The 27,654-nt window shown below is 41.9% G+C and overlaps 2 protein-coding genes across 2 annotated transcripts in view; both read right to left on the bottom strand.

The window, feature by feature from the left end:
• bmp16 (bone morphogenetic protein 16) overlaps positions 1-27,654 on the bottom strand; it is a 604,258-nt gene that overhangs the window by 36,956 nt on the left and 539,648 nt on the right. The window lies entirely within an intron of this gene.
• On the bottom strand, positions 3,207-8,820 carry gemin7 (gem (nuclear organelle) associated protein 7). Its single transcript, XM_080428722.1, has 2 exons — positions 8,761-8,820; positions 3,207-4,429 (listed from the first exon to the last, which is right to left on the bottom strand). Exon 2 carries the CDS (start codon positions 4,416-4,418, stop codon positions 4,032-4,034), a length of 387 nt encoding a protein of 128 aa, XP_080284848.1. The 5' UTR covers positions 4,419-4,429; positions 8,761-8,820; the 3' UTR covers positions 3,207-4,031.

Below are 27,654 nucleotides of genomic sequence, written 5' to 3'. Positions count from 1 at the left end.
TTTTGAAAACAGTTTTCTTTCTTAAACCATTCAAAATCAAAAGCTGGAGGATTATTAATTGGGTTGAATCTTGAAAAGTGGCTTCCAAAGCTTCCACTTATAACTTATAAGATTTGGCCCTCCAAAATTACTGCATTACATTACTGTATGATTTTTATTCACATCTACATACAAAATCTACTCTCCAAACTGGCTGTGCTGGCATTTCCAGTTTGGAGAGGTTTTCTGGTTGGTCAGGTTTATGTTTTCAGAGATGATGGATGTATCCAGTGAGCGCCCATATTGGTGGTTCATAATCAGAAAGACTCGTATCAGCAGCAAATCTTCCTGTTTATTCCTTTGGGGAAGGGAGTCAAACCACCATGGGCTGTCTGGACTTTGAAGTAGATAAATGAAGATAACTTTAATCACACACTAATTAGTGCTTCCCTTCTCCTCCCACCTCCTCTTACAGTATGTCTTCCTGTCTAGACCGAAGCCTAAATCGTTGTTAGTTTGAAAAATCGGTTATTTACAGCAGTGACACCACTGTGAGACAATGAATTAGAATTTAGGTTGCGCAAGAGAGTCCCTTCCATATACTTTTGTATTGTTTTACTCACTTGTCTGGGAGATGACTCTCTCCATACCGGGATGGTATCCTGGGCTATCCCCACATCTGGCTGGAAACGTGTCGTACTGCATTGCTCACTGTCACTGATATGTTTAATAAAGGACATCATTGTTATGTATTCAAAGTAAACAACATTGTATTGTTTTTACAGGTCTAATACCTGTACATCTTATTGCATCAGAAAAGTAGAACATTAACCCTGCAACCACTAACCAGTACTGCATGAAGAAACAGTCTATATGAATGAGCCACATTCCATGAAGAAGAGCTTCGCCAGGCCACCCGAGTCAAGCGACGGCAAAGAAAGGTGTCCACCAAAAAGGCTCTTCCACAACCTACTTCCAGCACAACACTTCAATGTTCACATTGCAAGAGTGTGTGGTTCCAGAATTGGCCTCTTTAGTCATTTGAGGATCCACAAGAAGGATCCCCAGGAGGACCATCATACTAGACTCAAGAGTGTTTGCCGATGATGAATCCATATGTGACTCAATATGATTATATCATATTTGAGTACGGTAGGCTAACAATATTCTAGTTACTACTTTGAAGCATTGCAATCGAATCTTTAACCACTTAAGCCGTATTCAAATATAGCTAGCCATTGGCTATCTTTTTTAATGTTTGCCTATAATGACATGCTCAAAATAAGGACACAAGTGTGAAAATGGTTAAGAGTTGTGTAGGTTTGGGGCCCAAGCTGCCACCCGTGGTGTATCTGGCTGGCATACTCCCCTGCCTGGGTCTTTATCTCCCTGACCACTTGAGCTGGGGAAGTGAGGCTGCCACGCAGCGCCTGAGCCGCACAATCACTGGAGCTACTCCAACATTCTCATAGCTGCAAGTTAAACAAACCAGAGGACTGCCTGTGACTCAGCCATTCCTCTTGTGTCTGCCTGTCTGTCCCCATCAACAGCACCATTAAACAATGAGCACGTACCTGTAAATATCACTATATAGCCATAGTTGTAACAGTATTCATACTGTATTGTCTTATGCCTGAGATGTTGCAGCTAATTGGTTTAACCACTTAAGCCCTAATTCATACTTTGTTGTACGATGGTGTTGCATAAACATAGAGAAAATAGTTGTATCCAGTTGGACTGTCTTGAAATGTATACAAAAAGACAGGTTGTTGAGAAGAATACGTTTCACACCAGTATTTCCAGTCTTTTGAGAATGCAAACTAGGCTAATAAACCAGCAGAGGGAATGAGAATCTGTCTCAGGTCCCATTCTTCAATTAGTTGTAGAAATTCCCCACATCGCTTTACTCATGTTCGCAGTCTGAATAATGGACAGGTACTGTCCATCCTGTTTTGAAACAATACGATACAATTCCAGAAGTTAATCATGCTTTGCATGCAATGACATTTTAGAGAAATTTTCAATCAGTTGGCCTCAACCCTTTTCTATAATTTATCTGTGTGTGAAATAGATCAATCTGATTGAATATTACCCAGACTATGAAAGCAAATAGTAATAGAACTGTATCCAAAGCAAAGCCTTGTTAAGCCCCATAGATTAATGTACATTCTTTCCCCTACTGTATTTTTGGGCAGGGGCAGAGCGTATGATGAAGTGACTGTGGCCGTGTATTTTTGTAAGTTATCACAGACACTTGACAGGAAGTGAGAGAAGGCCACAAACAGGAAGGAGTGGAATGTGCTTCCTGTTGGCCAGTGGTGTTAGACAGGGCAGATTCCTTATACCATCGTGTGACACACACACACACACACACACACACACACACACACACACACACACACAAATGTAAGAAGAATGTTTTTCCACTGGAATCAGGGAGAAGCAGACCGCCAGGAAAGAGAAACAGTAAGAGTAGATAACATTGAGACAGTGTGCCCCCATGCACTGCAACAATTTACCGAGTATGGATCCAACTCCCTTCATGCACAGAGATCATTCATAGTTTAAAACGATGCACGTACACCTCGTTAATGCAGCAATAACAGCAGCAAACAAGTCAGAGCCAGTGTCAGAAAGTATTTTCATGAGCCTGGTATGGAATGCATACCGTATCAGAGAAGTAAGAATGTGAACTGCTCCCGATAGTGAAATAACATCAGGGGTATATGAAATTAACATTGAGTGTCCTTGAGGGCTTCCTGATTGAATCACAGAGACCCAATGACGTCATACGCGGTTTAAGTCATATTTTGGAGTGGGGTTGAAGATGAAAAGCGAGGGACTGCGCCGGTGGGAGGGAGAGAGGATGAGTCACTGCCTCATTGATGACTGTCTTCAGTGAGCGGTCAGATAATTCAGGTAGAGAAAGACACAAGCACGGTACGACCGCACTCAAATAAAATGACTTATTGGGAACACACAAAATACACCTTTTAGTAAGATTAAATATTATTGATGCCTCCCCTGTAATAAGACTGGTTCTAAATGTTGATTACTCTTGGTCTGGTTCTAAATGTTGATTACTCTTGGTCTTACATAATGTAATTTATGGAGACAGATTTGAATAGCAAGCGTTTGCCCTATTACAAGTCTTAAGTCGTGTTGGTTACTTTGTCCCGAGTGACAAATGGTTACAATTAGTCTGATGCACAGTTCATATCTATCAGACATCAGTACATGCAAGGACATATAGTTAATATATATGCCTACTAGACCTGTCTGGTGGGTATTAAACTAATGTCAGTGACAAAGGAAGGCAGGATAAAAAATAGACCTGAAGTTGGAAATCCATACCTTCTCACCATTTATCTTACCTGCTGAAATATTACACAAATTAAGCTGCAACTGTCAGAGGCACATTTAAAGCCTTTAAACAGTTAAAAAGGGACTAGCATAATTTGCATTAAGAGGATATTTCCTCTTATGCTTTTCTAGAATGAATACAGACTGAATTTTATATTTAAATACAAAAATTCTAATTTATTATTAAAAACTACATCCAAATAAGTGAAGAACACCATTTTCTAATTTAAACCATACATAACTACGACCAAAACAGAAGCTTCCCAAGTGACAGAGGAAGTACAAAGACCTGAAATCTTAGCTTGTGAACATGTACACATGTATCATATGTGAATACTTTTGTGAAGTTACAGTAATTAATGACATCATAGCAAGATCATGTTTCATCACTATAATTGAACAGTACTTCCAGCAGGAGTTATGATGGGGAGCAGATGAACGGTCTCCTTACTTTGGCATTATTGGTGTACATCTCCCCCCAGTGCTGGAAAATGTAACTGCTTGTTTCAAGTGGCAGCTGGCTCCTTCAATGCCTAATCGCAGTGTCAGGTATGTGATATCACTCCTCCACCCAAATGGAAATGGAAATCACAATATAGGCTTCTTTTGAAAGAAGTGAGGAAATTATTAAGAATTAAGAGTTCAACTTTTTCTCTCAGTGAAAAAAGGTTCCATTTGAACAGAAAACATCACACATGAAAAGAACATGAAATCACATCCTGACACCTGATCAGTGCATCTTTTTGCACCCCAATGGGAGTCTGCAGACCGGACACCTGAAAGTTAAGCACATCAATGTCTGACGCTCCGAAGGTTGCCTCCACCTTCACCTTCTCATACATGTGGAACTGGACCTTCTGGTTGGTCATGGAAATGAGACATCTCAAAAAGTTCTCTCTCATGGAGGATCGCGCACGCTGCTCCTTGTGCAGGTGAGCAGTGTCCGTCTTTGATCCGGCGGAAGTTGAGATGGAAGTCGGACAGAGGGCGATGAAACGGGGCGAGTTGGGTTCAAATCCTCGGCTGTTAGGGTCAGGTCCTCTGGGTAGCCGAAGCACAGACACAGGGGTTTTCATGCTGATTCTCTCTGCAATCAGATTGGAAAAGTGTACACATTTAAGTGAAAAATATAACAATCAGTGATGGTATTTATTTCATCATCATACACTTTGGACTTTGCACAGTGACAAGCATACTAATAAAATGTAAGCTGTTCTTTAGCATTTGTGGGAAGTCTACACGTAGCTGGGAACGGATGCCAGGCCATGGGATCTGTGGTTGCGGCTCCATGGCCCGGATGCATGGCCATGATGCTATGTCTTTATTGGTTGTTGGTTAGTTTTCACTGAGATATCATGATCATGGTAGACAGCTGAAACTATACAATATAGTTATGGTCATTGAGATGAGGGAACAATTCAATAATAGCTTCGAGAAGTTTTAAGCGGTTTATTTCTGGTGATAGGCTTGGACTTTTTACAGGGGCCACGTATTGCAGCCACCTGTAAGTGCTCTTTTAGAGCGGTTTTGATTTACTATGACTGTTGGTCGGGCATTCCACATGTTGGTGGCATAGCAGTAGAACTAATTTAACCCCCTTGTTTGAGACAAATCTGGGTTGAACGTGATTTGTGGAGCGCTCTCTGGTGTTGCGTTTGTGGACGTCTTTGAAGTAGTTTGACAGGTACATGGGTGTTTTTTTTTAAATAATTTTATCGTGTACTGTTTAGCTATGTTTCTTTTTTACAGTTATTTTTTAACAGTAGGCTACTAATTATCTCCATTTTTTTCTATCATCTTATAGTGTACTTCTTAGCTATGTTTTCTCTAACCTAACCTTGATCATTTCACAATTTTTGGGGGGTATTTTACCATTTTCCCAATTTATTCTATTTTTTAACAGTAGCCTACTACTATTTTGGCAAATACACTCTTATATTGTAACTCTGTTATAATGTACTTTTGACCTCAGTACAATTTTGGTAAATTTTGGCTCGACCTTCCTGAAATGGATTTTTCCAGGGTGGGATGTCTGCAAGTGTGTAACTGGACATGAAGCGTCTGTACGTCTGAAGGCATAAGACAACATTCAGCAGTAGTGTGGCACCGCTGTTGAACAGGCTCTTGTTAAGCGTTATTATGATGGAAAGCCACTGGCTTTTAACAAACAAATATCACTTAAATTATGCCCTTTAACTAATCATCTGACACTGTAGGAAGGGCCCTGGCATTTGAAATACAAGCAATTCCATTTTCCACCACGGGAGGGAAATCATATTTCATAAGAGTAACGCCAGGCCATTCTGTAAAGACCATTATGTGGTCTTATATAGATATATGTGACGTTCTATGGATCATAATATTTTTTGGTTCTAAAATGAAGAATAAATGTATATGCTCTGAAATAATGTAAAGTAGGCTACATGATTTTAACATGCATGGTTGAAGCATGCAACGTGAGCTTATTGTCTCCGCCAGGCCGAAAGGCATGGCGAGAGAGTATGTTTTACCCTCCGTCCGTCCGTCCGTCCGTCCGTCCGTCCGTCCGTGTGTCCATCTGTCTGTGAACAGCTAATCTCCGGCACCGTTGGCCCGGTCGCTGCGAAACTGTGCACACCGACTCCCTGGATGCCAATTCAGAACCTCTGCCCTCTACCCCATTTTTCACATGGGCCTGTTATAGCGCCACCAGGAGGCCGATTTGTGCAAAACCATTTTTTTCCCATTACACCTACAGCTTTTAACCAAACGTCATGCAAATCGGTACACAGTATCTCTATAGTCATGTGATCAACCCGGATCTGTCCGATTTCCCATATTGCATCCTCATTGGCTAAGGTTGGCTTCCAAAGTTTGCAGGATTGGTCCGTTTTGAACAAACTGCCTCCAATCATGAACGCAGCTTGCCATTTCCATAAAATTGCACACGCACAGTCCCACTAGGCCGAGGAAGAAATGCCACTTGAACATTTTCAAATCAGCCTCATGGTGGCGCTATAACTGGCCGATTTGCATTTGTAACTGTAACGATCTGCGTGAAACTTTGCACGCACACTCCCTAGAGTCCAAGGAAAAACATCTGGACTGCATTTTTCACATCTGCTTTTTACAGCGCCACCAGGAGGCCGACTTATGTAAAATACATTTTTGGAGATTATTCCTTCAGATTCGGTCCAAAAAACACGCAAATTGGTACACTGCATCTCCATAGTCATGTGATTCTGATGGATCTGTCCGATATTTCATATTCCATCCAATTTGGCTTACAATGGCTTCCAAAGTTTGCAGAATTGGTCAGTTTTGAACAAAATGCCTCAAAACATGAACACAGTGTGCAATTTCCGTGAAAAATTCCCACTAGGCCGAGGAAGAAATGCCCCCCTTTTCACATTCACATTGGCCTGTTATAGCGCCACCAGCAGGTCTAATTTAGCAAAGCACATTTTTGGAACAAAATGCCTCAAATCATGAATGCAGTGTCCCATTGAAAGGCCTAAGAAGAAACGCCACCCTTTTCACATTGGCCTATTATAGCGCCACCAGGAGGCCACAATAACCTACCTGACCTGGCGGAGACCTGTGCTCCGAGGAGCACTTTTTCTAGTTCATTTTTGTTTTCCAACTCTTTAAGTACTGTGCACAGTTTGCAGAAGGCCGTGGCCTGTGGATCAGTTTTCTCCGGACACTCGGACAGGATGTCCGGGGAGACTGAGTCATCCGGGGAGACTTGAGTTGACTTCATTGCAGTTTTAAGAGTCAAGGGGAAATCATAAATCAAATACATTAAACAAACTGTTTTAAAGTGCTGACTAGACTACCGAGACCTTCCAGGTTGCAAGCAACATCAATGTGTGCAGTGGAAAGTATCTAAGTACATTTACTCAAGTACTGTACTTCAGTACAATTTGGAGTTTTTTTTATTATTATTTCCAAATTTCTGTACTTTTACTTCTACTCTACTACATCTCAGAGGCAAATATTGTAATGTTTTTCTCCACTACAATAATATGACAACTTTAGTTACTACATTGTAGATTATGATTATTATTACAAAACATACATTTACCACTTCAGCCCTATATACATTTCCGCCATTTGAAAATAGCAGATCTATAAGCTCACAGCAAGTGAGCTTGTAGATCGGCTATTTTCAAACGATTTGTATACATTTAAAGCTTCGAGAAGTTTTAAGCGGTTTATTTCTGGTGATAGGCTTGGACTTTTTACAGGGGCCACGTATTGCAGCCACCTGTAAGTGCTCTTTTAGAGCGGTTTTGATTTACTATATACATTTCCGCCATTTGAAAATAGCAGATCTATAAGCTCACAGCAAGTGAGCTTGTATATCGGCTATTTTCAAACGATTTGTATACATTTAAAAACTTGTGAAACAGCCAGACATTCTGCACAATGAGTACTTTCTAGTTTTGGTACCTTAAGTACATTTTGGTACCAATACTTTTATATATATATATTTTTTACTTTATAAATATTGAATTCCTGACTTTTACACTTGTATTTCTACATTGCAGTTAGCTGTAGTATACAACCCTCGTAGACGTATTTATGATTCTGACGTTTTCAATCTACGAGAGTTGTAGGGTGCACTTCCCATAGTGACCTGGACTTTCTGCACTATGCCCCGTAGACACTCCAAACATTGTACAAAATGAAAATAAAGGCGCTTACCACCGAGCCCCAAATGTTAACTGGGTCTACGGGGTAGTAGTGTAATGTAATAATCCATATCTTTCAATAAAGAAGTGTTTTAATGCCGTCTGTGGCCGAACGCCATTTTTTCACCCTCGTTTACTTCCTGTTTACATTTAGTGTAATTCCGGGTTTCACCGGATGCGCCCCCTCACTTCCCGTCACTACCGCCCATTGGGAACTTCCGACAGAATCGGCCACAGACGGCATTAAAACACTTATTTATTGAAAGATATGGATTATTACATTACACTACTACCCCGTAGACCCAGTTAACATTTGGGGCTCGGCGGTAAGCGCCTTTATTTTCATTTTGTACAATGTTTGGAGTGTCTACGGGGCATAGTGCAGAAAGTCCAGGTCACTATGGGAAGTGCACCCTACAACTCTCGTAGATTGAAAACGTCAGAATCATAAATACGTCTACGAGGGTTGTATACTACAGCTACATTGCAGTATTGATACTTACATTTTTATTTGATACTTCACATTTGAGTACTTTTTCCACCACTGAATTATGTGATGATAGCTCATGCTAACAACAACATAGCATGTCAGCTAATAATAATAATACACACGTGCAACCGCTTTTTTCAAATATGTGGACAACAACAACACCAACTAACATAAATTTTAGATTTATTGTCCAAAGTATTGCATAAAAGTAATAGTTATTTTATGACATAATAAAAGTATTACATAACCAACCGTGATGCTGCTTGACTCCTACTTCAAAATGTTCTGTTTCTGTCTGCTTGGCGATGAGTGTTGCCAGATTGTGTGAGAGAAATAAGCAACCAGGTCTAGGAAAACATAGACTGGGGATCAAGTTGCTTTGCAAGTTGCTAATCCGATCTGGGTCTAAACCGGATACGGAAACGTTTCTTGCATATATGTGTGAGTGTAAATAACCGAATACAGTAGGCGGGCTTTAAACCGGATTACACTGGCTTATTCACAATAGGAACCAGGCTTCCCACATGTGCTGCGGAAAGCCTGGTGAAGCGAGGTTAAGGAAAACAAGCCTAGGCCACATGAGCACTTCATTAAACCTATATACATCGTCTATTTGAAAATAGCCGATCTACAAGCACAGCTTGTATGTCTGCTATTTTTGGCGTGCGACACCGTCGTGCGACGGCGCATACATTAGGCTTTCTTCTGCGTTTTCACTTTTCGTCGGAGCGTTCCAAAACCAACGTAAAGGTGCATACCGCCACCTACTGAGCAGGAGCATATTGGTCTTCAATGGCAATTTTTTAAATGATAAGGAACCCTGGCTAATAAGCCTTAGGCTACATCACCTAATACACTATAACTAAAATTCACATTTTAAATTCTAAATTAAATGATTTATTTGTATAAATATATACATATATATGTATATATTTTTAAAGAGGCTTATTAGCCAGGGATCCTTTTAAGAAGTGCCCTGCTAATTTCCCACTCACTCACTGCTTTATACTGATTCCAAGGGTCAACTATACCATATCAAATTTACCATAGGCTACTATTACAGTTTACGGTTCTAATCTACATTCTCTTCTCTCACTCCTCACATTTTTCGGAAGCACTTTTTCCGCATCCTATCCTATATTAAAATTGCCTAATGGGTGGGTTGGTCAGTCAGCCCTCATGGGGGAACCGACAGAGGCCCCCCGTCAAATGCACGTATCGAGTCAAATGCCCCTGTCAAATGCACATTGCAGTATATGGAGTCAGATGCACATACAGTATGAAGTCAAATGCTCATAATTTGCATATCAACATACACTGTCAGTCAGACACAATAGAAACCTAATGCACATGTATATGGAGATTTGATTTTCAACACACTGATGTCAGACTCAGACATGGACATATATGGAGATTTTCAACAAAAACCGATGTCGGACAACAGAAACAATTCAACATGAACTAATGTCAAATGTCCCTGTCAAATGCACATATAAGGAGTGAAATAAATCAAAAACATAAAACTCCTGAGTCCATGAGTCAGAGTAATGAACTTTAATAAGAGCAGGAAAAGGGTCCCGCACACTGTCTTCACTTCACATCAAATGTATAATAGGGATACAACGTTTCGGTCACTCAGACCTTCATCAGGCATCAGGCAAAATAATTTCATAACGGAATACAGAAATCTCATGAATTAGATTTTTTTTTTTTTGAGAAATAGTGAAAATAACAGATCTAAAAGCATTGTGAGCTTTTAGATCGGCTATTTTCACTAGTTTGGGTCCAGGGGAGACCCAAACTTAGAGGGTCCGACCGCTCCGTCGTTTCTGGGCGAGCGTTCTTGCATTCCAGCAACCTAGTTGGACCCGGTCAAATCTAGCAACCTCGGAACGGTCAGACCCACAAATCCGGCGACTTCGGAACGGTTGGATCCACCAGGTATTTCTGGCCTTGACTGGTTTGACGTCTCGGTGGCACCGAGACTGGGGACACACACACACACAGATTTTGGTTCTGTACCTTTCGGGACGTAACTCGAACGGTGCTGAGTCGGCTGAAGCGGACTTGGCAAGTGTTCCGCGCCAAGCAGGGCGAGTGTTCCGCGGCTGGGGGCGAGCGTTCCATGAAAAAAGAAGGGATGCTATAAAAAAGAGTTGTATTGGTATGATGTTGGTGTTTTCTTTTGTTGTGGTTCTCAAACTGTGGGTCGGGACCCCCATCCAACTGGCTTGGACCATAGAGGGCTTGGACGCACTATGGGCTCCAGAAGACTAATTAGGGCCCCTGTAGGCCTAAATGGTATAATGTAATTTGTGTGGGATAATGTAATTGACTTTCATTTGAGTGTGGATACATTACTCATATTTCTCTTTGGAACATTCTTTCAGTTTTTTTCCCAGCTGGTTTTCTCCAAGTAGAAAACTGCATGTTCTACATCTGATCTGAATGACACTTTTGCATGGGACTGGCTGGCTGCTTCTTGGATATCTCACAAATTAAAGGAGTACAGTAGTTCACACAAAACATTACACACCGCATGAAGCCTTGAATTCATGGAGATTTTTTGTTGCATTCCTGAGCCAATAATTTGAGGTGCCGGTCATCAAATTATTGGAGAATCGGTCATCAAATTATTGGAGAATCGGTCATCAAATTATTCAAGACTTTACAAGAGTTGAATTCATGTGAAGATGACGCACACACACACACACACATTGGAGATCATTGTTATTATTATTGTTGATTTCCCGTAAGCGTTGGATGGAATTGCTCCATGGGCTTCTGGCTGGCTCCTTCTCTCTTCCTTCCTACTTGCTGGACTCAGAGTTAGTCTAAATTAATGTGAGACACACACACGCACGCAAACACGCAAACACACACACACACACACACACACACACACACACACACACACACACACACACACACACACACACACACACACACACACACACACACACACACACACACACACACACACACACACACACACACACACACACACACACACACACACACACACACACACACACACACACGTTTTGGAACTCACATGGAACTCTGACACTTACACTAACACCTACCTTCATGGTTTATCCTTGGAACTCTGGCCACACATATACTGAAACTTATCTTACCGTCTCATTCCTCAAACTGGGAATTGTGACTGAGTGGAAATAATTACCTTTTTGTAAAAGGTGGATGTTTGTTTGATGTAATTGTCCTATTTTGATTTTTGTGACCCCTTTCGTATCTGAGTCTCATTTTAAGTATTCCCCACAGCTCCAGCAGTCGAACCTACCTACACAACTAGCCCAGATTACACTAGATTACACTATAGTGCCATAGGTGCTATAAAATACACTCAGTAGTGTCACTCACCCACGTGTGGCACAAGTCAGCACTACACAAAGCTTACACACTCTCACAAATACTGTATGTGTGGTGCAATGCTCTATCTCAGGGGTCTTCAACGTTTTTCAGGCCAAGGACCCCCTAGCTGAGAGAGAGATAAAGCAGGGACCCCCCCACTACATATTGTATGAAAATTTTTACACCTTTTCATAGATTTCATATCACAGTCATCAGTGTATATTAATGTGTATTTTCAGACATTTAACCACTTAAACTGTCCATACTAAACTTGACCTTTCACTCTGTACTTAGTCTGCTTTTTTCCCCTCTACACCAAACCTCTTTGCCGGAAATCTACAAGCTCACATATTAGCTATTTATTTCAACTCAGAATATGCAATTCCTCCAGGATATCAATCATTTCTGATCAGATCAGACTGTGGACCCCAGAATTCAGTGGAAGATGAACTCTCTCAACCCAACCAGGAACAGTTCTGCTGAACAGGAGGGACCCAAAGAAAATGTGTTGCATCATCAGCCTGGGTTGGTCTTTTTTTTTTTTTTTTTTTTTTAAATAGAACGCAGATCTGCGTTCTTGGCAGCCAACGTATTTATTAAAAATAGAACGCAGATCTGCGTTTTTGGCAGCCAATGTGTTGTTTAGAATGCAAATTCCCACACTGTTATTAACCCTTAATAAATGATAGTATTAATTTAGATCAGTCCTGGATACCATATGTGGCTAAACCAAAACGACACTGCTGTGATCAGTGTGGACAACACTTCAGTTTCATGTCCAAACTTAAAATACATCAGAGAATTCACACTGGGGAGAAACCATATGGATGTGATCAGTGTGGACAACACTTCTCTGTAATGGCCAACCTTAAAACACACCAGAGAATTCACACTGGGGAGAAACCTTATAGCTGTGACCAGTGCGGACAACACTTCTCTGTAATGGCAAACCTTAAGACACACCAGAGAATTCATACTGGAGAGAAACCCTATGGGTGTGATCAGTGTGGACAACACTTCTCTCTTAAAAAACACCAGGGAACTCACACTCACAGTCACAATAACAGAGGGAGCGTTAACAACAATTTGGTACCACCCACCCATAAAACAAACATGGGCAAATTCTCCTTCTACAGCACTGCCACCCAGTATTGGAATAGTCTAACTCCATCCCTCAAAACATGCAGTTCGCTGGGCTCATTTAAAAGAGCCTTAAAAAAGCACCTTTCAGGTGGCCAAAGGAGGAGGTAGTACCATTTTCCCGTTAGACAGCAGACCCCCCCCCCCCTGTTCTTGTACATATCATTTTCCCCCTCTTTTTTACTTTTTTATTTTTTTTGTTGTACATAGTGATATATTTTTTGCTGTTTTTTTTTTGTAATGATATTCGAACTGTGGTGCCACTATATATGTATATGAATTGAATACCAAGGCCCTCATTGGAAACAAGTCTGCAAGGACTTTTATGAACGGACCTGTTAGACAAAGTATTTTAAATGTAACTGTGCTGTTTTTAATTTTTTGCCTAATAAAATATTCAATCAATCAATCAATGCTAGGGTTCAAGTGGTTAATGTAAACAAATATATCCTATCACACAAAGATTTGGCGGACCCCCTGTAGTAACTCTGTCCTGTTGAAGACCCCTGCTTCTATCTGCTTCCCTAGAGTAGTGGATCTCAACCTGTGGGTCGGGGCCCCCCAAATATATATATATATTAATATATTTTTTGGGGGGGAATATGGTCATTTTGAGGGGTCCCAAGTTCAAATATGATTATTTTGGGGGGTCCCCAGTTCTGATATGATTTTTTTGGGGGGTCCCCAGTTCTAATATGATTATTTTTGGGGGTTGAATTTTTGGGGGTTGTAATGTTTGTATTCTGTGATAATACACCAAGCATACAACGACATGCGTCCAATGTTATTTATTCTCGAGCTTGCTCATACAGAGTGTTGCTATTGAATGCCTGAATGAAATGACTCGCTTCCTGCTTATAGCGGTGTCCAACAGGTGGCGTAGTTGCACAACATTTGCTGAACATCATATTGCTCTTTTTATTTTTTCTTCTTTAACAATTGTCCAAACACTGTGCAAACAAAATAAACATTTAGCTTACATGTTAAAGCTTCAAACCTTAAGTGCCGAACATCACATTGATGTGGAAACATAACAGAACATCATACACACATTATCAATGTCTCACAATTAGCATCATACTCATTCTTTCGAATATGGCAAATATTTTTCAAAACACTTGGCTTCTTCAAATAGGTCTGAACCCCCATAAAACAAACAAATAATAAAGGTCCATTTCAAACACTTCCTTTTAAACAAATCAGTCATTTTTTTTTTAAGTGCACAACAGTTCAGGTAATGTCCATGTTTTTCAAAAACTGTAAAGGGTTGACAAGTCGCACAACAGTCCATACGTTAAGCATATTCCTGTAGGTAGGTGGGAGGACGTCTGTTGTGTCGTGTGGGGTACCTCGGTGGTGTTGTAGTTGTAGAGGCCTCACTGTACTCACGATGGTCGTCATCAGGAGCTATTGGGATGGTCAGTAGTTCTGGAGCTATCTTTTTGAAGAATGATGAATTCCTGATGATGGAGTGCCCTTCCCTGGATGCTGTCACCATGGAGCCTTTGGTCTTGGTCACTGTGTATGGCTCGCAGTTATATGGTGTGGTGAGCTTATTCTTTTTCGGCTGCCGATGAAGCACAGTGTCACCTGGGGGATAAGAGTGTGTGCTTTCGCACGACGATTAGAGTCTGCGTGTGACTTCATCTTGGCCTTAGCTTTGTCATCCTTTGCTCTCACTTCAGTATCTGAACTGTTGCTTGCAGTGTGAGTGAATGATGGAATCTTTGTGAACATCTTGCGTTGAAATAACAACTCAGCAGGTGAGCTTTCTGTTGTGCTGTGAGGTGTGGATCTATACTCACGCAGGAAGATGTTCAGGTACTGTTTCCAGTGCAACCACCTAAAAGAAAGTGACCTAGATGCACTCCATAACAAGGCACTCACACACAGCGAAACCCTAGAGAGATGCCCCCTCAGCCAGCTGGCCCTGGAACTCCGGGCACAAACACAAACAGAGCCACGAGATAGAAAACCCATTGGACTAAACCAAATTATAAAACAGCAAAAGGAAAACTACCTGACACACTGGAAAGAAGCAACACAAAAGCAGAGTAAACTAGAATGCTATCTGGCCCTAAACAGAGAATACGCAGTGGCAGAATACCTGAGCACCGTGACTGACCCAAAACAAAGAAAAATCTTAACTAGGTACAGACTCAGTGAGCACAGTCTTGCGATCGAGAAAGGTCGTCACAGGCAGACCTGTATCCCGAGAGAAGACAGACTATGCACCCACTGCACACAAAATGAAGTGGAAACCGAGCTACACTTCCTAACCGTCTGTCCATTGTACCAAGACATCAGAGACACATACTTCCCACAGATTACAACCACACACGGAGATTTTGAAAACATGACCAATGACAAAAAACTCCCATACCTGCTGGGCGAAGTACAACAATGTGCAAACACAGCAGCAAGATTCGTGAGTTGCTGTGATAGGAAAAGGATATCAAACGGAACACAACCACCCTAAAGACTAATCATTGTGTATATTCCGGCACTATACCTGCACCCAGTGATCTTGGTACATAGAAATTGACCTATCGAAGATTCTGACTTTCAAATGTACATATTTTTTGTTTTGATTGTATTGCTGTATTGTTGTATTATGCTTTCTGCTTTGGCAATGTAAACGTATGTTTTCTCATGCCAATAAAGCCCTTTGAATTGAATTGAATTGCATTCCTTGGGTGTTGGCCACACGAATGGCTTTGCCCAGCATGCGCATGAATCTCTCAGCTGTAGCGTTGGCTTGGGGCCACAGTGGTGTGATCCGGCGGTGATGGAATCCCAGGTAATCAGCAAACTGGGAGAACTGGTCACTATTGAACAGGGGACCATTGTCTGTTTTCAAAACACGAGGAATTCCTAGCATGGAGAAGACTTTGTCCATGACTGGAATGACTGTGTTAGCTGAAGTTGATCTTACACTCTCAACAACTGGGTAGCGTGTGTATTCATCAATGATAACAAGCAGGTACTCTCCAGTTGAAGTGGTCCATAGAAGTCTGCACTCACATAGACATATATAGTCAGCTGGGTTGTCAGCACCTTTCTGTATTCCACCCTGAAGTTGTAGGGCTGAAGCCTCAGTCCCCATCTCTCGATCCTTGCAGGTGGTTTTGTTCCATATGATTTCTAGTGCTTTGTGATCGGTCACTAGAGTTAAAGGATGACCATAAATGTACAAGTGGAAGTGCTCTCCACACAATGGCCAGGGCTTCCTTTTCTGTCTGTGAGTATCTCCTCTCCACATCGCTCAGAGACCGACTGGCATATGCAATTATGTACTTCACCCCTTTGTCATCTTTTTGGCAGAGGATTGCACCCAGTCCGACAGGGCTAGCATCCACAATCAGTTCAGTCTCTCTGTTTGGGTAGAAGTATGACATAGTGGCTTCGCTGGCCAGACTGTCTTTTAGAGTCTGTAGTGAAACTTGCTGTTCTGGACCCCATATCCATGGTGTGTCCTTTCTGGTGAGCCTGCAAAGTGGTTCTGAGATGGAGGAGAAGTCTTTACCAAGTCTGACCAACAGTAGTTGGTCATGCCTAACAGACTTTTGATATCACTTGGAGTCTGGGGGTCTGCAGCATAATGGACTGCAGCGACCTTCTTGGGATCAGCTGAAACGCCCTCTGCAGAGAAAATGAAACCAAAAAACTCGAGCCTGGACTTGTTAAACTCACATTTTTCACGATTGAGTGTGAGACCGCTTTCTTGAACAGCGCTCGGAGGTTGTCGTCATTTTCAGTATGGGAGGCACCATAGATTATGATGTCATCGCTGAGGTTCTTCACACCACAGAGACCTAGCAGTGACTGGCATATGGCGTTCTGGAACACCTCAGCAGCAGAAGATATTCCAAAACTCATAACACCTCAATCCGAGGTGAGTTGTGAATTTGGTGATATATCTGCTGTCTGGATGAAGCTCTAGCTGGTGGTATCCAGCTCTCAGATCCAATTTGGAGAACACAGTTGCTCCATTCAACTCATGCACCACGTCATCCATTGTGGGAGTGATGTGACGTTCTCTTTCTATGGCCGTGTTAGCTTGGCGCATGTCGACACAGATTCTGACCTTGTCTGGGGCTTTAGGCTTGGGAGCCGCACCAATAGGTGAGACCCATGGTGTGGGGCCAGTGACCTCCTCAATGATGTAATCTGCTTCCAATTTACGGAGCTCATCCTCAACCTTCTGGCGGATGTGGAATGGCACTTGTCGGTGTGGTTGGCATGTGGGTTTAATGTCAGGGTTTATGTGTAGTTTTATCTGACAGTCTTTCAGTAGTCCTATCCCTTGAAACAGCTCAGGATGGCTTGCGACCAGCTCATCTGCAACTGTGCAACACTGTGGTGTGGATGACACTGTGGTGACTATTTTAATCAGACCCAGTGCTTTGGATGTCTTGTAGCTCAGAATATTGAAACCTTTCTGTCACCTTTAAAGCTTTCATGACATTCACTTTTACACCACATTCAAAGTCTTTGTCCTGGTCCTTCAAAAGTGTACAAAAAGTTTTAAGTGAAAATTCCATTCCAGTGATCAATGGCAGGTGTTTTTCTCTCACATTTCTAAAGCCTTTTCAACTGCAATGAAAAAAGAAATCTTTGCCTGCGGGTGTCGCTGGTGAGGGATTTTGCCTGTCAATCATCGCCTTTGCTCCGCCCCCCCCAAAGGAAAGGATAGGGGAGGGGAGGGGCGAGGAGGAGAGTGGGCGGGATTAATCGACTGTGACCTCACTGTCGAAGGGCCAAGCTCAGATTACTTTTCAGCCTAATTATTCAGAAAACCCCAGACCACAGAAAATCCACTGAATGTTCTAAGTTCAGGTTTTTTGGGTGTAATTGAGGTCATAAAACCCCAAATAAAACATTGAAAATAAAAAAAGTGAAAATGAATGTCATGATACCTTTAATGACAAAGAATGTGCATTGTGCCATCTTCTGTCCTTTCTCCACACTGCACTTGAACTCACCACTCACGGGTAATGGAACATCTGAGTGAAAGGGGTAGATCTTGGTTGTAGTGGAGCTGAGTTGTGGACTTGGCATCAGTTTATCAAAACTTATCTCACTGATACAGTTTGCTGATGCTCCTGAATCAATCAAAACAGACATGACTTGGATTTGTGACAACTCTGAAATCTTGTCAGCATCAACTGCAAACACATCATCCATCAAAGCCATCATCACTACTGGAGGAGTTATGCTCCGTTCGCTCATCTGCAGTCTTTGTTACGTGATGTTTTGTGGTCGTTTTGAGTTGGTGTCTTTGGATGTTGAACGGCACTGACTTGAAATGGTTTAATTTACCACAGGCTCTACATTCCTTGTTTTTAGCTGGGCATTCACCATCATGGGGATAATTACCTCCACAGTTCCTGCATGCATTGGTTGGAAGTGGAACGTTTTTCAGGCCATCTGCTGCTCTTTGGATGCCTTGTCTGATCCAGTGCGTTGACTGCAGCCGCAGCGCCTCTCTCTATGCATGCATCTCAGACAGTTCCAGTGTCCTTCCATGGTCAAGGAGCTCATCTAGTGTTAGGTCAGGTTCCCTCAGTGCCTTTCTGCGTAGCCTGGATGATTTACAGCTCTGTATGATTTGTGTTTTAATCTCTGCATCAACAGCTGCAAACTCACAGTTTTTAGCCAACATCCTCAGCCTGGTGTTATAACTGTCCAGATTTTCTCTTGGTTCTTGCATGACTTTTCTGAACATATACACTTGGTACTGAACATTTTTCTTTGGTGAGAAATAGCCAGATAACTTCTGCTTTGTGGCAGCATAATCATCATCGTCTGCTGCTAACGTGTCATAGATATCATGCACACGTTCTCCTGCTATGTATAGCAACAATGCTTTCAGCCTAGCATCTCCAGTAATATTCATTGCAGTTGTATAATTTCCAAACCTTTGCAGCCATTTGGTCCAGCGTGGTCCAACAGAGCTTGGATCTGTTTCAGTGTCAAATTGATTGATTGGTGTACTTTATTTAGTAAGACATGAGAACAACAGTACATGGAAGTACAAATTCACAATACAAGGTCTACTAAACTGGAAGACTCATTAAGCACTGAGCTTCTTTAAGATGAGATCCCCATGCACACAAATCATGGTGACATATAAGAGACAGACAGACAAAGGGTAGAAGAGCTGTGTGTGCAGCCAACGACATGCTTGAGGTCTCTTACGTGCTGTTGTTTGTTAGGCATTAGCATTAGCCTCCTTTGTTTATGTCCATCTGGCTTTTCTCCTCGTTTTTTGTTTTTTTTTCACAGCGTGTATTTTCCGTTTACACCTCGTCGCCAGTGTAATGTTTGTATTCTGTGATAATACTCCAAGCATACAACGACGTGTGTTCAATGGTATTTATTCTCGAGCTTGCTCATACAGAGTGTTGCTATTGAATGCCTGAATTAAATGACTCGCTTCCTGCTTATAGCGGTGTCCAACAGGTGGCGTAGTTGCACAACTTATATACATTTGCTGAACATCATAGGGGTGAAAAGGTTGAGAACCACTGCCCTAGAGCAGTGGTTCTCAACCTTTTCAGACCCCCCAACATAATCATATTTGAACTGGGGACCCCCCAACATAATCATATTTGAACTGGGGACCCCCCAACATAATCATATTTGAACATAATCATATTTGAACTGGGGACCCCCCAACATAATCATATTTGAACTGGGGACCCCCCAAAATAATCATATTTGAACTGGGGACCCCCCAAAATAATCATAATTGAACTGGGGACCCCCCAACATAATCACATTTGAACTGGGGACCCCCAACATAATCATATTTGAAATGGGGACCCCCCACCCTGACAAGCACTAACTAATTGTAGGAGTTGAAGCATTATACATTTAGTTTGATCTACAAGCTCACAACGGACGCATTGTGAGCTTGTAAATCTGCTATTTTCACAATTTTTGCCTCTTTCTTATTATTATTTGACAATTTGACCAATGTTTGACCAGTTTTTATTGTAAAGTTTGTTGATTACTTTTGATACATTAATGGTCTTTTTTAATTTCATTTAATTTCATGTCTTTTCTTTTCTCCCCCCCCCCCCCCCCTTTTTTGGTATTACAAAGGTCTTAAAAGTCCTTAAATTGACACTTGTCACTGTGGGGGAAAAAATCATGTGGAGACCCCCTGGGGGTCCCGACCCACAGGTTGAGAACCACTGCCCTAGAGGGAGGCCGAGGGAAAATGACGTCAATGAGTGATACAGGTGTAGTAGCACTTTGAGTTTGAATTGCCTTTGTTGTCTGCGTTATACAAATTAAACTTGACTTGCGTTTCCTTGCAACTGAACCATTGTCTACCTTTTTTGTTGTCTGTTGTCTAGGGGGTCTTCAACTGTTGAAGACCCGTCTATAATTGCGCGCGCGTCTATAATCAATTAACTGTGGGACACAGTTATACACACGCGCGCGCTGCGCGTGTGTGTCCCGCACGCAATAGGGCTGGCAAAGTTCGCTTGGGTGGGGGAGTGATTTGGGGGGCGTGGCCAAGATTCACCATGTTGGTTCATTCACAATATATGGTACTTGTTGCGTATAGTGCCTATAACCCTCTGTACATGGATCCTGAGGTGTGCTATCTTGCGTGTTTCTTCCACGTCTTTTTCTGTCATCTGGGCTGTCAGACAACCAAGCCATGCATCGTCTCTTTGTTACGTCGGGAGACCTGGCTTCCATTTGGGAATGCGGTGAAAAGTTAGTCTGTTGTCCATTTTAGCCCCTTTATTCTCAACTTGTCGATGGTGAGAAGCCGTGGAACAGTTTTCATACAACAATTCATTCCCATTTTGGCGAAACACTGCTGAAAGAGCATTAACTAGCAGGCTACTGGCTGCTATTAGCGAACCTCCAAGTGAAGGGAGACCCCACCGACCGGGGGCGGGGCTAGCCGCAGCCGCGGAGTGACACCAGCCTTGCCTGCCCTATATGCTTTGTAGGCCTAATGTTCTAGTGTTTCTGATGTTAATCACCCTAACTCAACCACTTCTGAGCTGCTTTTAGCCTTGGATGCATTTTCAATGCAAAGCATGGATTATTACCATGTAAGAGCGCAAGGATTGTTATAAATAAATGCTGATTAGGCTTATCAGATATAATAGCAATGTTAACAGCAAACATTCCTGTATCTATTACAGAATAGTATTACTTGGCATTGAAGACACAAACAGTATTGAAGATTCAAGATTTTTTTTTCATTGCCTTTTATGCTGTGCTATGATGCATATGCGAATACTAAGTACTCACTGAATGGCAGGTCGTTGAGTTAATGTGTGAAATCCATCGCCAGCAGCCATTAATCATCACCGCAAGAACAATAGCCACACACTATCATGTGTGTGGCTATTGTTCTTGAAAACAAACACAGCTGTGAAACAAAATGTGTCCTTGGCCTGAAAAACGTTGAAGACCCCTGCTCTAGCTAGGGAAAAGCTAGCCATGGTTCACATGACATGACAGCAGTGGTGGAAAGTAACTAAGTACATTTACTCAAGTACTGTACTTAAGCACAATTTTGAGGTATTTGTACTTTACTTGAGTATTTCCAATTTCCAATACTTTTACTTCTACTACATCTCAGAGGCAAATATTGTACTTTTACTCCACTACATTTATTTGAAAGCTTTAGTTACTAGTTACTTTTCAGATATAAATTATGATATAATGAAACATTCATTAACCACTTTAACCCTATTTTATACCCAGGCTATTTGAAAATAGCCGATCTACAAGCTCACAACGCGTCGCATCGCGACGCGTTGTGAGCTTGTAGATCTGCTATTTTCAAATATTTAGTACTTTTACTTTTGGTACTTTAAGTACATTTTGATGCCAATACTTTTGTACTTTTACTCAAGTAAATGTTGAATTCTGGACTTTTACTTGTAACAGAGTATTTTTATATTGCAGTATTGGTACTTTTACTTAAGTAAAGAATTTGAGTACTTTTTCCACCACTGCATGACAGTCATGTTTCAGGGCTAGGGAAAAGCTAAGCTCATTCCCAGTGTTTTTCCTCCATCTCATGACTGGTGGGTGGGTGGTTGGTGTGTGTGTGGGCTGGGCTGATGCAGTTCAAGATCATTTGAGATTGATGCATTGTTGTGAGGGAGTGCATATATTTGTGGGTGTGTATATTGGTGTCAGAGGAAATGACCTGAAGTAGGTGGGGTTAAATTGACTATATTTAGTCATTTTTTAGTAGCCACACACTTTAAAGGCAACTCATTTGAGCTGCTGTGTGTTCTAAAACCTCCAGGGCAGGCATATACAACATTCATCCAACTGGCTTGAGGACGTCATAGAGGGCTTGGACGCACTATGGGCTCCAGAAGACTAATTAGGGCCCCTGTATGCCTACATGGTATAATATCATTTTTGTGGAAATGTAATTGAATTTTTTTTTGTGTGTGGATACATTACTCATATTTGTCTTGGTAACATTCTTTCAGTTTGGCTGTTTTTTTTCTCCATTTATATGGGTAAGTAGAAAACTGCATGTTCTACATCTGAATGATACTTTTGCATGGGACTGGCTGGCTGCTTCTTGGATATTTCACAAATTAAAGGAGTATAGTTCACCCAAAAAATGACTTAATTTCTATCAATTACACACTGCATGAAGCCTTGAATTCGTGGAGATTCTTTTTGTTTTTGTCGCATTCCTGAGCCAATAACTTGATGACTGGCAGAGTCTCCGGCAAATGATTGGCTCAGGAATGCGACAAAAACAGATATAAAACATGAAATGTTCTCATTAGAAAATAAGAATTTTTTGGGGTGAACTACTCCTTTAATTCCAATAAATAAATCCTGCATAACAAAATAACGATCTCTCAAATGAAGCAGTGGCCTGTCAGTTAGGCTACATGGCATGGCTACTCGGTCATTTATTAGGGGTATGGTCTGTCAGAGATTACCTTAATGTAGCCTGTAGTAGCCTAGCCTACATAAAAACAAAACTGTGTCTGAAGGGATGGGCGGTGTTGGAGCGTTCAGAAACGGACATCGCACTAATTCATTCCATTCATTCATTCCATGTCCCTAAAAACAACAACAAAAAGGTGAAAAAAGGACTGGAAATGTAAGCTTAACACGCAGTTCTGTAATTTGTAAATGGATTAAAATTCAAATAAATAAATAATAATAATAATAATAATAATAATAATAATAATAATAATAATAATAATAATAATAATAAATAGAAATAAATAAGAATGAACGAATGAAGAAGGAATGAATAAATACATAAATACATAAATACATAAATACATAAATACATAAATACATAAATAAATACATTCATTAATACATAAATAAATACATGAATTAATTAATTAATAGGCCCATAATAGCCCACTGATATATAAAGTCCTTTTAACATTCCTTCTGGTGTTTTAATCAATGTATTTAAGGTAGAGTGGCAGACCTGTGGCCATTTCTCTTACATGCCCATTGATAGGCCTAAATGATCTTTGTAATGAATTTCGACCATATGGAAGGCTGGCTAAACCAAAAATCTCTGTAGTTCACCTCTACCGCACGGGCACCATGAGGAGTCTGCCTGAATCAGAATCAACTTTGTTGTCAGATTTGTCACGGGTTGACAGGAGTTTTTCTTTCTTTCTTTCTTTTTTATTTATTTCGTGCACACTCCATCTCCATCTGCGTTCGGAAATACAGCACTGAGCGCACTGGCCAATACAAACTAATAGGCGAGTGTGCTCCGGTGCGTAATTTTCGAACGCGCCTCCCGTGCGTTCGGAAATATAGCACTGACTGAGCGCACTGGCCAATACAAATAGGCGAGTGCGCTCCGTGCGCAATTTCCGAACGCACCCTTAGTTTTCATGAGGAGGGAGATGGATATAGGCTAGAGGAAGAGCAAGTAAAAGTATCAATACCACAATGTTACAAATAGGCTACTCCATTACAAGTAAAAGTCTGGCATTCAAAATGTACTTTAGTAAAAGTACAAAAGTATTGGCATCAAAATGTAGGCCTACTTAAAGTACCCAAAGTAAAAGTACTCATAATGCAGAATGTCCCATTACAAGTTTTCAAAATGTATAAAAATATTTTTAAAATAGCTGATCTAAGCTCACAACTGGCAATCTGAGGCTTTGTGAGCTTGTAGATCTGCTATTTTCAAATGGCCCAAATAGTTTTCAAATAACTGTAGTAGTGGAGAAAAAGTATAATATTTGCCTCTGAGATGTCGAGTAGAAGTAAAAGTACTGAAAATTGGAAGTAGTATATAGCCTACTTTAGTAAATATAATTAGTTACTTTCCACCACTGGCGAAAAACACAGGATAGAAACAGGTCAAATAGCCTAATCAAAAAGCACAATCCTCTATAGCCTATATCAGAGCGTCCCATGAAGGTTCTTTGCAGAAACGCGCAGTGCGTTGGTTTAATTTTATAGGTCTATAATTGTTTTGCGTGTGATATGAGCCAAAACAAGTGGAATTGTGAGTAGGCCAGTCATGTAGCCTATATACCTTTTTCGTATTTTGGATATGTTTCAGAACTTTCGGGACCCAGGCCATTTGTGGGTCCAAGTTCGCAACCGGCAACTTGGCAATTTATGGAAGCGGACTTCAATCATATGGGTGCTCTCAGTGCATACATATCCAAACGCACCCATAATATAAACTTTAAATGAAAATGCAGCCTAATTCGACTATCCTATAGCCTATACTTTTCCACATGCTATTTGAAAGAGAAAAAAAGGAAACAATAATCAAATTTCTGTTTTATTTATGGGTATAGGTTCAATGACCATAACAGAAATTAAAATGGAGAAAGTCTATTTTATTTGCATGTCACTTGCTTTTTGATGTCAAAATGAAAATGAAAGTGAGCTCTGGTGACGCAAGGTTATCCTTTTTTTGGATGAACATAAAGCTGTAGCCTAGTTTGTTTATCAAGTAACAGGGATTAGAACGATGCGTATTTTGTGATTTATGAACGTTTCTTCAACCTTTAATCAATTTCTCAAAAAATGTGCATTCCAAATGACGCATAATGAATGATATGTGACCAATGCCTATCCCTCTCTGGCTTTAGGCTGTGCCAATGTTTAGCCTGTGTGTGTGTGTGTGTGTGTGTGTGTGTGTGTGTGTGGGAGTGAGTGAGTGTGCGTGTGCGTGTGTGCGTGTGAGTGTGTGTGTGTGTGTGTGTGTGTGTGTGTGTGTGTGTGTGTGCGCGCGTGCGTGCGCGAGCGAGCGTGCGTGTGCGTGCGTGTGTGTGTACATGTGAGAGAGTGTGAGAGTGAGAGAGTGTGAGAGTGAGAGAGAGAGAGAGAGAGAGAGAGAGAGAGAGAGAGAGAGAGAGAGAGAGAGAGAGAGAGAGAGAGAGAGAGAGAGAGAGAGAGAGACAGAGAGAGAGAGAGAGAGAGAGAGAGAGAGAGAGAGAGGGAAAGACTTTTGTTTTTTAGCAAGCTTGGAGTCTTTTATGGTATGGTACCTAATAGGGTTGGTCTTGACTAGGGTTGGACTAATATGTCCCCTAGCATGTATATACGTATGTATGTAGGCCTACTGTATGTACAGTATGTATGTATGTATGTATGTGTATGTATGTATGTATGTATGTATGTATGTATATGTGTGTGTGTGTGTGTGTGTGTGTGTGTGTGTGTGTGTGTGTGTGTGTGTGTGTGTGTGTGTGTGTGTGTGTGTGTGTGTGTGTGTGTGTGTGTGTGTGTGTGTGTGTTTGTGCGTGCGTGCGTGCGTGCATGCGTGCGTACGTATGTATGTATGTATGTATGTATGTATGTGTAGCCTATGTATTTATGTATGTATGTATTAGTGTCTTAGCTCATCATTGGTGGTGTCATAGGCTAGGCATAAATGCATATCACTGTAGCCCAATGTAATAGGTTGAATTTTGTGATTTTAGTGACAGAAGGCCGAAGCCTTTCGACAGCAGCTCGACACAGCAAAGTCAACCTACGGTGTTGTGGACAAGGTCAGTAGGTTAAGAATAAAACATGGATTCCTGCAAATAATATTTTTGTTGGAGACTTCAAAAGTTCCCAGACCCATCAGGAGTTATACAAATACCTGATAATTCTGTTAAGAATATGTGCAGCAACTTGTATCCAATTTCTTCTTCTTCTTCGTGTCCGGCCATCTTCTATATCACGTCTTTCCAGTGGTTGGCGCAGGCTAGTGCAGCGGCATTTGGTTCGGCCAGGTCAACTCCAGTACATTGTGGAGCGTAGCTACAGCTCATGATGTGGTCCATGGTTTGTGGTTCACCGCACACACATGCATCAGAAGATGTTAACGTCCATTTCTTCATGGATGCCTTGCAGCGTCCTTCGCCGACCCGCAGACGGTTCAGGGTTTTCCAGACAGTCCAAGGTTGGTCGTGGCCAGTAGCGAGACATTCATCTGGGGTGATGCCTCTCTCGGTCCACTGGGTTGTCTGGCTGCCCAGGCTGTTCCATTGGTTGTGCCACTCAGTAATCCTGGCAGCAGGTGGTGTGGTCTCCAGTTCTGCTGTGGCATCCAGGAAGCTGCTCCTGGACTTGAGCCGTTTCTGGGGGGCAGTGTGTTCATGGAGTAAATGCCGGTTGTCATTGGCCTGCTTTGTGCGCTCGGCTTTAGCGATGACGGCTCTGCGGATGCCAGGGGGGGCGATGCCAGAGAGGGCATAAAGGCAGGGTATGGGGGTTGTTTTGATGCACCCAGTAACTATCCTGCAGGTTTCGTTGAGGATAGGGTCTATTTTGCTAGCGTGGCTTGATTTGTACCATGCTGGGCAGGCGTATTCGGCGGTGGAAAAGCACAGGGCTAGTGCCGTTGTACGCAGCGTACTTGGGTGAGCTCCCCACTTTGAGTTGGTGAGTTGGCGCAGAAGGTTGTTCCTTGTGGACACTTTAGCTCTCGTCTTCTGAATGTGCTCCTTGTAGCTGAGGGTACGGTCAAGGGTTACTCCCAGGTAGACTGGGTGCTGGTGGTTTTCGAGCCTTATTCCGTCCCAGGTTTCGTTGAGCTCCCGTTTCGCCTCCCTGTTTTTAAGGTGGAAGCTGCAGATTTGGGTCTTCCCTGGGTTTGGACGCAGGTGGTTTTCAAGATAGTATGCGGACATATCTGAGAGTCCTCGTTCCAGGGTTGACTCAACTTCTGGGAAGGTATGCTGCTGCGTTGTCATGGCTAGGTCATCTGCATAGATAAACCTGCTGCATCCTTCTGGTAGGGGCTGGTCGTTGGTGTAGACATTGAAGAGGAGAGGTGCCAAGACGCTGCCCTGCGGCAGCCCGTTGTTCTGGTGGAACCATCTGCTTTTTTTATTGTTGAGTGTGACATAGAACATCCGGTTGCTCAGAAGAAAACGTATTACGTTGCACAGTTTGGCATCCGCTGTCATGTCGAAGAGTTTTTTGATCAGCAGCCTGTGTTGGACGGTGTCGTAAGCTGCCGACAGGTCAACAAAGGCAGCACCTGTTATCAGCTTTTTCTGGTAGCCGTCCTCGATGTATTGGGTGAGGTTTAGCAGTTGGCTTGTGCATGATTTTCCGGATCTAAACCCAGCTTGGTCCTTGATTAGCTCAGCGTCTATCTGGGGGGATAGTCGGCTA

The sequence above is a fragment of the Gymnoscopelus braueri genome, assembly GCF_963280865.1.
Source record: "Gymnoscopelus braueri genome assembly, chromosome: 5".
Taxonomy (NCBI): Eukaryota; Metazoa; Chordata; class Actinopteri; order Myctophiformes; family Myctophidae; genus Gymnoscopelus; species Gymnoscopelus braueri.
This window is presented reverse-complemented; position numbering and strand designations above follow the sequence as displayed.